Source organism: Hyla sarda, chromosome 4 (assembly GCF_029499605.1).
Source record: "Hyla sarda isolate aHylSar1 chromosome 4, aHylSar1.hap1, whole genome shotgun sequence".
Classification (NCBI taxonomy): Eukaryota; Metazoa; Chordata; class Amphibia; order Anura; family Hylidae; genus Hyla; species Hyla sarda.
The window spans coordinates 133,422,229-133,434,991 of NC_079192.1; the positions used below are offsets into that span (position 1 = coordinate 133,422,229).

General features: G+C 43.2%; 1 protein-coding gene across 1 annotated transcript in view; it reads right to left on the bottom strand.

Moving 5' to 3' along the window:
* PDE8A (phosphodiesterase 8A) overlaps positions 1-6,493 on the bottom strand; it is a 347,339-nt gene extending 340,846 nt beyond the window's left edge. Inside the window, exon 1 of the mRNA XM_056572185.1 lies at positions 6,190-6,493. Coding sequence (XP_056428160.1) covers positions 6,190-6,252 — 63 coding nt within the window. The 5' untranslated portion in view covers positions 6,253-6,493. The remainder of the gene's footprint in view (positions 1-6,189) is intronic.
* Between the last annotated feature and the right edge of the window lie 6,270 nt (positions 6,494-12,763).

Consider the following 12,763-nt stretch of genomic DNA (forward strand, 5'->3'; position numbering starts at 1 on the left):
TGAAACTTATCCCCTATCCTATGGATAGAGGATAAGTTTCAGATTGCGGAGGGGTCCGACCACTGGGGCCCCCCGCGATCACCCGTACGGGGCCCCAGCAGTCAGCGGCCAGGGGGCATGTCCACCCACTGCATGTCCACCCTCAAGACATGTTTATAGGAGAGCCGGAGCTCTGAATTCGTCAGTCTCCGCCTCTGCCATAGAAATGTATTTAGGAGGCGTGTCGGCCGCCATGTCATGCAGTGGTGGAAACACTCTATTTCGGTAAAGAGCCAAGAGCCCCATACGGGGGCCCCCCGCGATCTGAAACTCAACCCCTATCCTTAGGATATGGGATAAGTTTCATATCCCGGACTATTCTTTTAAGCGGGATCCCCTCCCTATCTTATGTTGCCTACTCCCCACATGTGAAAGTTACAGGTGGGTAAAGAGAGTTATGCCTGTTTACATAATGATTTCTGTAAAAACTAAGGGGGAGATTTATCAAGCTGCCGAATAGTAAAGATTCTCTTTGTTGCCTGTCGCATCCATAACTGCCCATAGTATAGTTGCTGAGAGCTGGTAAAATGAAAGCTAAGCTTTTATTGGTGGCGATGAACCACAAAGAAAATTTTAATATACAGCTTGATAAATATGAAGCAGTAGAGCAGTAACCTCATTAGCTTGAAGCTTATATCACTACTATAGCGGCTCAAGACTCCCCAAGATCCCACAGCATTATGATCAATTAATTTTAAACAAGATTCTTAAATGATACTATATTGCAAAATGAGGCTGTTAGTAAAGCATTGTTCATAATATATCAGTGGTCTTCAACCTGCAGACCTCCAGATGTTGCAAAACTACAACTCCCAGCATGCCCGGACAGCCAACGGCTGTCCGAGCATTCTGGGAGTTGTAGTTTTGCAACATCTGGAGGTCCGCAGGTTGAAGACCACTGTAATATATGATCTACAACAGTACCTACAAAACATATCCAGACCACAATAGTGCCAGCACAGCAGAACCAGCTGTCTTATGTTGGTCTATAACTATGCGCCCTGACAAAGAGTGCATGCAGCAGTAGAAGAGGAAGAAGTCTGCAACAAAAGTCTGTCTATAGGGAATCACATGCATCCCTTTGGCCTGCAGAACATTAACCCCTTAAGGACTCAGGGTTTTTCCGTTTTTGCACTTTCGTTTTTTCCTCCTTACCTTTTAAAAATCATAACCCTTTCAATTTTCCACCTAAAAATCCATATTATGGCTTATTTTTTGCGTCGCCAATTCTACTTTGCAGTGACATCAGTCATTTTACCCAAAAATGCACGGCGAAACGGAAAAAAAAAATCATTGTGCGACAAAATCGAAAAAAAAACGCCATTTTGTAACTTTTGGGGGCTTTCGTTTCTACGCAGTGCATATTTCGGTAAAAATGACACCTTATCTTTATTCTGTAGGTCCATACGGTTAAAATGATACCCTACTTATATAGGTTTGATTTTGTCGCACTTCTGGAAAAAATCATAACTACATGCAGGAAAATTTATACGTTTAAAAATGTCATCTTCCGACCCCTATAACTTTTTTATTTTTCCACGTACGGGGCGGTATGAGGACTCATTTTTTGCGCCGTGATCTGAAGTTTTTATCGGTATGATTTTTGTTTTGATCGGACTTTTTGATCACTTTTTATTCATTTTTTAATGATATAAAAAGTGACCAAAATACGCTTTTTTGGACTTTGGAATTTTTTTGCGCGTACGCCATTGACCGTACGGCTTAATTAATGATATATTTTTATAGTTCGGACATTTACGCACGCGGCGATACCACATATGTTTATTTTTTATTTTTTTTACACTGTTTTATTTTTTTTATGGGAAAAGGGGGGTGATTCAAACTTTTATTAGGGAAGGGGTTAAATGACCTTTATTAACACTTTTATTTTACATTTTTTTTGCAGTGTTATAGGTCCCATAGGGACCTATAACACTGCACACACGGATCTCTAATGCTGATCACTGGCGTGCATTAACACGCCTGTGATCAGCATTATCGGCGCTTGACTGCTCCTGCCTGAATCTCAGGCACGGAGCAGTCATTCGTCGATCGGACACCGGGGAGGCAGGTAAGAGCCCTCCCGGTGTCCGATCAGCTGTTCGGGACGCCGCGATTTCACCGCGGCGGTCCCGAACAGCCCGACTGAGCAGCCGGGTCACTTTCACTTTCACTTTAGAAGCGGCGGTCAGCTTTGACCGCCGCTTCTAAAGGGTTAATACCGCACATCGCCGCGATCGGCGATGTGTGGTATTAGCCGCGGGTCCCGGCCGTTGATTAGCGCCGGGACCGACGCGATATGATGCGGGATCGCGGCGCGATCCCGCTTCATATCGCGGGAGCCGGCGCAGGACGTAAATATACGTCCTGCGTCGTTAAGGGGTTAAAGGGGTATTCCAGGCAAAAACTTTTTTTTTTATATATCAACTGGCTCCGGAAAGTTAAACAGATTTGTAAATTACTTCTATTAAAAAATCTTAATCCTTCCAATAGTTATTAGCTTCTGAAGTTTTCTGTCTAACTGCTCAATGATGATGTCACATCCCGGGAGCTGTGCATGATGGGAGAATATCCCTTGCATGATGGGAGAATATCCCCATAGGAACTGCACAGCTCCCGGGACGTGAGTCATCAGAAAGCAGTTAGACAGAAAACAGCAACTTCAGAAGCTAATAACTATCGGAAGGATTAAGATTTTTTAATAGAAGTAATTTACAAATCTGTTTAACTTTCCGGAGCCAGTTGATATATATAAAAAAAAGTTTTTGCCTGGAATACCCCTTTAAGAAGCTATGAGGTAGTAGAAAAATCTCAGAAAGCATTTACCTGTTTTTTAATGGCGTCATTCTCTTCTTCTACACTGAATATAATTGGTCAGCAAAATGTATAAATTGTTATTTTTGTTCTTCATATGCAGATCTGAACCAGCTATTAGAGAAGTCTTCCTTTATTTTAACTAATACAAATGACAGATTCTCCTTTACGGGAAATGAAATAGAATTTTTTATAATTGCAGCCAGGGCCAGTATGTATATATGTGCTTATGGCTGTACGAGTTGCTAGGACAACACTGCGAGGGTAAGTCCACACACACATTTTTCTTCTGCCAATTCACTGCAGATCTTGTCACAAATCTGTGCAGAATCTGCAGTAAAATCTTCATGGTACATCTGGATTTTAGTGCAGATTCATTGCAGATTTCCCCCCCTACTACATTGCTTGGGATGTTATCCATGGCGAAATCTGCACCAGAAAGTCACATGCAGCAGATTTGACAATTTCTGCAGCATAGGAATGAGATTTGTGAAATCTCCAATTGCTTTGTACTGTATTCTGCTGGGGATTTTACCTGTGAAAACCCTCATATACAATCTGCAGCATTTCTGAACAGTAATATCTTTCCCTTCCAGGAAACAATTACACTACTCATCCATCTTAAAGGGGTACTCCGGTGAAAACCTTTATTTTTTTTTTTTTTTAAATCAACTGGTGCCAGAAAGTTAAACAGATTTGTAAATTACTTCTATTAAAAAAAATCTTAATCCTTCCTGTACTTATTAGCTGCTGAATACTACAGTGGAAATTCTTTTCCGTTTGAAACACAAAGCTCTCTGCTGACATCATGAGCACAGTGCTCTCTGCTGACATCTCTGTCCATTTTAGGAACTGTCCAGGGTAAAAGGAAATCCCCATAGCAAACATATGCTGTTCTGGACAGTTCCTAAAATGGACAGAGATGTCAGCAGAGAGCACTGCGCTCATGATGTCAGCAGACAGCTCTGTGTTTCAAACGGAAAAGAATTTCCGCTGTAGTATTCAGCAGCTAATAAGTACAGGAAGGATTAAGATTTTTTTTTAATAGAAGTAATTTACAAATCTGTTTAACTTTCTGGCACCAGTTGATTTAAAAAAAAAAAAAAAAAGTTTTTCACCAGAGTACCCCTTTAAGATGCTTAGAACTTGTTACTATGTTTCTACATGCGCCGCTGAATAGGACAACTGATTTTACCTCTCAGTCCCAGTAACATATTATCATCTTCCAAGATAAAATTCAACATTGTCATATTTGTTTGAGTCGGTAATTACAGTGTTACTTAGCGCAGCTTTGGTCTCTAGGTGGACTTCATCTTAAAAACCAGCATGGTCTACCATTCCATATTGCCGCTGGGTAACCCATACTTATCCCATCTTTCTGTGCACTCATATGACCTCCCAAATTACAGCTTTAAGATCACTGTTGACTTCCAAAGGTTTCCAAGCACCTACCACACTGTGCTGGCAGATCCTCTTGTCAAGATCTTAAATCTGGAGATCTGAGCATTAAAAAGAAATCCTTTCATTCCATATAGCTGCCTTGTTATTACTATCATGCTGTCTCAATCCACTCAAGCTGCATAGCATGTACTTCCTACAAGACAACAGCCCCCTCACATAATCCTCCAGCACCATCTATTACTATGCATTTTCCTAGGCATGTTCAGTAATCTACGTCACCGATGCTATATGAGGTTTAAAGGGGTATTCCAGGAAGAAACTTTTTTTTATATATATCAACTGGCTCCAGAAAGATAAACAGATTTGTAAATGACTTCTATTAAAAAATCTTAATCCTTTCAGTACTTATGAGCTTCTGAAGTTAAGGTTGTTCTTTTCTGTCTAAATCCTCTCTGATGACACCTGTCTTGGGAAACGCCCAGTTTAGAAGCAAATCCCCATAGCAAACCTCTTCTAAACTGGGCGTTTCCCGAGACAGGGGCCATCAGAGAGGATTTAGACAGAAAAGAACAACCTTAACTTCAGAAGCTCATAAGGACAGAAAGGATTAAGATTTTTTTTAATAGAAGTCATTTACAAATCTGTTTAACTTTCTGGAGCCAGTTGATATACATAAAAAAGTTTTTTCCTGGAATACCCCTTTAATGCATTGTTATTGGGTAGCACAGTGCTTGTTGGTTAGCACCATCACACCCTTGGGGCAATGATTTTCTATCATAGTTAACCACTGCCTGATGTTTGTATGTTTACTGTATGTTTGTTAGTTTCCTCTAGGTACTCTGTACTGAATTCCTGTAAAATTGGCCTTAGGGGGTATGTGAGTGCCTGAGATACTGTAGGTATTTCAGATTGTTAGCCCTTCTGGACACAGGGACAGATGTGATAGAATGCTTTCTCTAACATAGCATTCTGTACTATGGTGCCACTATATAAATACAGTGGTCCCTCAAGTTACAATATTAATTGATTCTGGGACGACCATTGTATGTTGAGACCATTGTATGTTGAGACCATAACTCTATGAAAAGCTGGTAATTGGTTCTAAAGGCACCAAAATGTCATCCAAAAATAGGAAAACGTGAGAATTAAAGAAAAATAAGTAGATAACTAATAAAGATAAAGCAAATCCTTACATATAAAAGTAAGAAAGATCTGCTGGGAGCTGTAAATCACTGTCTATGTCAGTGTTTCCCAAGCAGGGAGCCTCCAGCTGTTGCAAAACTACAACTCCCAGCATGCCCGGACAGCCAAAGGCTGTCCGGGCATGCTGGGAGTTGTAGTTTGCAACAGCTGGGGGCACCCTGCTTGGGAAGCACTAGTCTATGTAGAGGACAGGAGCTTCTTCAGGGTTCTGTACAGTGCACGCAATGTCCTAAAAAATAGTAACATGGAGCCGCCCTCACCAGGTGTCCAAATGAGCAGCTAACCCTGGCCCAAAGAGTAGTACAGAACATGTAATACCTCCCTGTACTGTAGGGGGCGCTACCAAACACCAGTCAGTGCATACGCTTCAGTAATACAGGAGTTCTACCAGTGAATGCCCTTTCTGATTGGTCAGTTAATTGACACGTTTCCCAGATGTGGACTGTCCATAACATTGTATGTTGAGTCTGGTTTCACCTTACGATGGTCCAGAAAAGACCATTGTATGTTGAAACTATTGCATGTTGAGGCCATTGTAAGCTGAGGGATCATTGTAATGGGTAACGTCAGTACTGTAGCAGATATAAATGGCATCATTATGTTTTTTTTCTAGCAATATTAAATGAAAAGCTACAGGAACCAGATGGCTTTACCTACGAACAGATTACGCATCGTACCACAACAGGGATGAAATAGAAATGGAAACAATAGGAGTAACCTATTGATCCTTACCTGATGCTTGGGACCATTGAGGAATCTGCTGCCTCCTAAACTTTTCATCTTCTTCCACTCCATAGTGATTTTTGTGGCGCTTGCAGCTAATAATACTGCAGGGATTATTCCTTTGGCATTTAGTCACAGTCGTGTAGGCTCATGTCTAGAGAAGCAGTGATGCTGGCATCCCTTGCCACATTCTACATCACAGCTATTGGCAGCCCCCAAGCCCCTGTGCCCAGATAAGTCCTGTGGCATGAAGCAGTGAAGGGATGCCAGTGCAGGATATTCCACATCAACAGTGTCTCCTGTGCACACAGCAGCAGCAAGACAAATTCAAGACTCAGAGAGAGAGAAAAAACTTGACAGACCAGTGTTAATTCAATTCCGAAGCCACTCCTTCTTCTCTCATAGCTAGTCTAGATCATAAAACCAGAGGCAAGGTCACCAGGCAACCAGATCTCACGTCACTGTGGCAATAAAGTCAGCAGCTCCTATTCAGTGTGTTACCTGCAGTGTGTCTCTTATCTCTGCAGTCATTCCCCTCATTTTGTATATGGATGAGGGCTGTCTAATGTTTACGAGTCACTTTTATGGAGGAGCGTCTCACTTGTTGGACTGTGAACCTGGACTTCTGGCTGTGAAATCCATCCAGAACTCTATCGATACTGGCAGTAAACATTGAACCCTATGCACTGTATAAAATGATTTATACCTAGATAATATGTAGATTTCTTCAGGAGGTTCAAAAAGAAAACAAAGGAGGTTTGGAAAGTTGCAGTACGGTAACGATCGTGTTAAAGAGAACGGCTGGCTTTTCCTTTAGTTTTTGAAAACAAAAAAAATAAGAAAAAAACTCCCCATTCTAGCATGGAAAGGTGGTATGGGGTGTGAGATTCAAGGCAGATGGAATTACCCTAGGGGCAGATGGCATTAACCCCTTGTATTCGTGACGCCAGGGCATGGTTTATCCTCAATACCACCCGAAGGTATACCGCTGGATCCTGGGCTAGGCACAGGGGCAATAATGACTCCAACGTCAAGTTACGGACAATGGTAGCTTTACTGAGTGACAGATGGTACAGTCTATACAGTGTAGCCAGGCCCACGGAGGTGACAAGTGACTTCAGAGACCTTAAGGGCTTGCTGGGACTTGCAGTGGTTTTGGACAATTTAGTGCAGGCCATGTTAACTTGACAATAGATGACAGTGACTGACTTGACTGGAGACAGACTAAGCTGTGACTGTAGCTTACTTGTAGACTTGTAGCTTGTGGCTGCAGACTTGACTTGAGGCTCCTATGACTCCAGACTCACTCTTAGGCTCGACTGCACCTCAGCAAAGGCTCAGGAACTAAGAGAGAGAAGCGACTCCTCCCAGGGCTTTTATGGGGGAGACTCTGTTGGGGTCCCATTGGTCACCCTTAATTCACCTGGTCACTGATACCTCCTGGGTAACAATCACATGACAACTGGTGATCACATGTTAACCTTTCTTAACCCCTTAAGGATGCAGGGGGTACCTGGACCCACGGCTAATGCTGATCGGGCCGATGCCTGGCATTAACCCTTTAGAAGCCGAGATCAAAGTTGATTGCGGCGTCTAAACTGACAGTAAAACTATCCCGGCAGCTCAGCGGAGCTGATTGGGACTATTGCAACAGAATCACGATGTCCCGATCAGCTTACTGGACGACGGGAGGGTCCTCACCTGCCTCCTCGTCGTCCGATCGGCGATCTACTGCACCATGCCTCAACAGTCTATGCAATCAAAAGATTGCATGGTATAGCCCCCTAAAGGGGCTAAAAAAAAAAGGTAAAAGGCGTCAAAAAAATATTTGAGAATAAATGTGAATAAGCCCTTAAAATATGCAAAATGGTGTTTTTTCTTTTCATTTCACACCACAAATAATTTTTTCCCCGCCGCAGATTATGTTATATAATAAGTAATGTCATTACAAAGTATAATTGGTGACACAAAAAACAAGCCCTTATTTGGCTCTGTAGGTGCAATATTGAATGCATAAGATGATTTTTAGAAGATGAGGAGGAAAAAACTAAAGTGCTAAAACGAAGATTGTCCTTAAGGTGAAAATGGGCTGAGTCGTTATGGGGTTAAAGATACAACATTCTTATATACATAACATAGGGAATAATATACAATTACAGTAGAATAGATGCAGGGGGCCCCAGGGGACACTGCAGGTAGGCTGCCTGACAGGGCAGCAAGAGTAGGGGGTAACAACTACCGTACTGGGCCACCACAGAAAAATACCCCACCATTCGCTCTATGGGGTTGACATGTAGTTGAAGCATTAGCAATACAACATTTCAACACTTGCGTAACATAGAAGTTGGCGATGTTGGACTCCATCAGATGGAGATCCAGTACATGATCTTCTACAGACACTATCCAAAAAGCTTTGCATTATAAAAATGATTCATAAAGCCTGCCATTGAGATTCATTTATAATTGAGATGAAATATTATTTATCAGAACTAGCATATTCCAGAACACTAGATAAAATGTATTCCTTCTAGTCAATCAGTTTCTACTCTCTGCAGGACTCCGACACACCAGCTTCATGAGACAACAATCTTTAGAAATCTCTAGAAAGGAATAAAGGGAATGCAGCGCTAGGACCGCATAGACATTGCCGTCCCGATAGATGGGGATTCTGCAACAACAATGTTCAATGTTCTGGCAGAAATATTTTATCAGAATTTTCTGATGAAGATTGCGCCCAGAAAATTCTGCAGTGTGAATAGGTTAACAGAAAACCCATTCACCTGCATTTTACCTTCATGCAGCAGAATTTCTGACAGCAATTCAGAAATGGAATTCCAGTTGGAAATTCTGTAGTGTGAACCCGGCCTTAATGTGCCATTGATATTAATATTTTCAAGTCTATTTTTATTTTCTGATTGTGTATTTTCTTTCAATATTATGCTTTTGATTATGGACAATATCAAGTATCAGCTGCTTCTGTCAGATATGAACTGCAGTTTAGAGTATTGATTTTAAGGATCCTGTCTTTTATGCCTTCAGATTTATAATACAGGTGATACTTTTTTATTGTAATCCTGTCTCTGAGGTGACTGCTGAAGACTGATCAGAAGTGTTCTAGCTAACTGTGATTATTAGACTAGGTTCACACTACAGAATTTCCGCCTGCAATTCCGCTTTGAAATTGGAGGCAGAAATTCCGCCTGCTAAAATGTTTAGTGTAGTGAATGGGTTTCTGTTCACAAATTCACACTTCGGAATTTGTGAAGCGGAATTTGTGAACAGAAAACCGCTTTAAAATTCCAGCCTGAAGAATGGCGTTGCTCATTCTTCGGGAGGAAATTCTCGCAGAACACATTGCAGTCTATTGGAGACTGCAGTGTCCGGACGGTCCTAGTGCCAACTGATTCAGTCAGCGCTGGCCGCTCTTGGTATCTCCCAGGGAAAATGTTCTGCCTGGAGATTCCGCAGTGTGAACCTAGCCTTAGTGACCAGTGTTAGAACTGAAATATTTAATTTTTTTATTTTATAGAGAAAAAAAACAGACAAAGTTTACAAAAAAAAAATAAAAAATACATTTTCTGATGATGCATTCCGTTAAAGCTGTAAAAGTAATGTTGGTACATGGCTCAAGGAAAATGGAAATAAATACATATTGGTTAACCCCTTCCCGCAGAATGTCATATATAAACGCCGGGTTGTGCAGTGCGTTCGCGCATCCCGGCGTTTATAAATGACATTCAGTTAACCCGGCGATGCGCAGCATCGCACGGGTTAACTGGCAGAAATCCCGCTGTTTCCAGCAGGGGACAACTTCTGCTTCACCCCCAGGACCATCCATTGATGGTCCTGGTCAGCGATCACTGTGATTGGTCCCTGTGGACCAATCACAGTGATCTGGGGTGAAAGTTCAGATCCCCCGCACTGCCCGCCCCTGGAAGTCGGGCAGAACGGGGGACGATGGCTGCGGGGGCTTGCGGGGACCTGCGGCATAGGAGGGGGAACACGCGGGGACCGGCGGACTTACCTGGCGGGACCGAGGAGCAGCGCGGGACCGGCCACGTGGAGGAGCAGGGACGGGACCGGCAGGTAAGTACATGGTCCTCAGAAGCAGCAGTGAAGATCTTCACTGCTGCTTCTAGGAGTCTGAAAACTACAACTCCCAGCATGCCTAGACAGCCTTTGGCTGTCTGGGCATGCTGGGAGTTGTAGTTTTGCAACATCTGGAGGGCCCCAGTTTGGAGACCATTGTATAATGGTCTCCAATCTGTGCTCTTCCAGCTGTTGCAAAACTACAACTCCCAGCATGCACTGACTGTCCAGGCATGCTGGGAGTTTTAGTTCAGCAACATCTGGCCCTTCAGATGTTGCCGAACTACAACTCCCAGCATGCCCTTCAGCTGTCTGGGCATGCTGGGAGTTGTAGTTTTGCAAAACTAGAGACACACTGGTTGGGAAACATTGTTTCTAACTCAGAGTTTCATAACCTGTGTGCCTCGAGCTGTTGCAAAACTATAACTCCCAGCATGCACTAACAGACCATGCATGCTGGGAGTTGTAGTTTTGCAACATCTGGAGGGCCCTAGTTTTGAGACCATTGTATAATGGTCTCCAATCTGTGCTCTTCCAGCTGTTGCAAAACTACAACTCCCAGTATGCACTGACTGTCCAGGCATGCTGTGAGTTTTAGTTCAGCAACATCTGGCCCTTCAGATGTTGCCGAACTACAACTCCCAGCATGCCCTTCAGCTGTCTGGGCATGCTGGGAGTTGTAGTTTGGCAACAACTGGAGACACACTGGTTGGGAAACATTGTCTGTTTCTAACTCAGTGTTTCCTAACCTGTGTGCCTCCAGCTGTTGCAAAACTATGACTCCCAGCATGCACTAACAGACCATGCATGCTGGGAGTTGTGGTTTTGCAACAGCTGGTGCACCCCCCCCCCTCCTGTGAATGTACAGGGTACATTCACATGGGCGAGGCTTTTACAGTGGGTTTCTCGCATCTTGAGATGCAGCAAATTTTGCGCTGGGAAACTCGCTGTAATCCCCCGCCCATGTGACTGTACCCTAAAAACACTACACTATACTAACACAAAATAAAATAAAAAGTTAAAAACACTACATATACACATACCCCTACACAGCCCCCCTCCCCCAATAAGAACGTCCGGTACGCCACTGTTTCCAAAGCAGAGCCTCCAGCTGTTGAAAAACAACAACTCCCAGTATTGCCGGACAGCCGTTGACTGTCCACGCATGCTGGGAGTTTTGAAACAGCTGGAGGCACCCTGTTTGGGAATCACTGGCATAGAATACCCCTATGTCCACCCCTATGCAAATCCCTAATTTAGGCCTCAAATGCGCACGGCACTCTCACTTTGGAGCCCTGTCGTATTTCAAGGCAACAGTTTAGGGCGACATATGGGGTATCGCCGTACTCGGGAGAAATTACGTTATAAGGTTTGGGGGGCTTTTTCTTCTTTAACCCTTCATGAAAAGGAAATGTTGGGGTCTACACCAGAATGTTAGTGTAAAAAAATAAAATTTTTTACACTAACATGCTGATGTTGCCCTATACTTTACATTTTCACAAGAGGTAAAAGGGAAAAAAGCCCCCCAAAATTTGTAATGCAATTTCTCCCGACTACGGAGATACCCCATATGTGGGCGCAAAGTGCTCTGGGGGCGCACAACAAGACCCAGAAGGGAGAGCGCACCATGTACATTTGAGGTGATTTGCACAGGGGTGGCTGATTGTTACAGCGGTTTTGACAAACGCAAAAAAAAAAAAAAAACACATGTGACCCCATTTCGGAAACTACACGCCTCACGGAATGTAATGAGGGGTGCAGTGAGAATTTACCCCCCACAGGTGTCTGACGGATCTTTGGAACAGTGGTCCGTGAAAATGAAAACTTGTACAGCCCACTGTTCCAAAGATCTATCAGACACCAGTGGGGGGCAAATGCTCACTGTACCCCTTGTTACGTTCCTCAAGGGGTCTCGTTTCCAAAATGGTATGCCATGTGTTTTTTTTTGCTGTTCTGGCACCAGAGGGGCTTCCTAAATGCGATATGCCCCCCGAGCAAAATTTGCTCTCAAAAAGCCAAATATGACTCCTTCTCTTCTGAGCATTGTAGTTCGCCCATAGTGCACTTCAGGTCAACTTATGGGGTACCTCCATACTCAGAAGAGAAGGGGTTACAAATATTGGGGGGTATTTCCTGCTATTAACCCTTGCAAAAATGTGAAATTTGGGGGGAAACACACATTTTAGTGGAACATTTTTATTATTTTTTTACATATGCAAAAGTCGTGAAACACCTGTGGGGTAATAAGGCTCACTTTATTCCTTGTTACATTCCTCAAGGGGTCTAGTTTCCAAAATGGTATGCCATGTGTTTTTTTTTGCTGTTCTGGCACCATAGGGGCTTCCTAAATGAGACATGCCCCCCGAGCAAAATTTGCTCTCAAAAAGCCAAATATGACTCCTTCTCTTCTGAGCATTGTAGTTCGCCCATAGTGCACTTCAGGTTAACTTATGGGGTACCTCCATACTCAGAAGAGAAGGGGTTACAAATATTG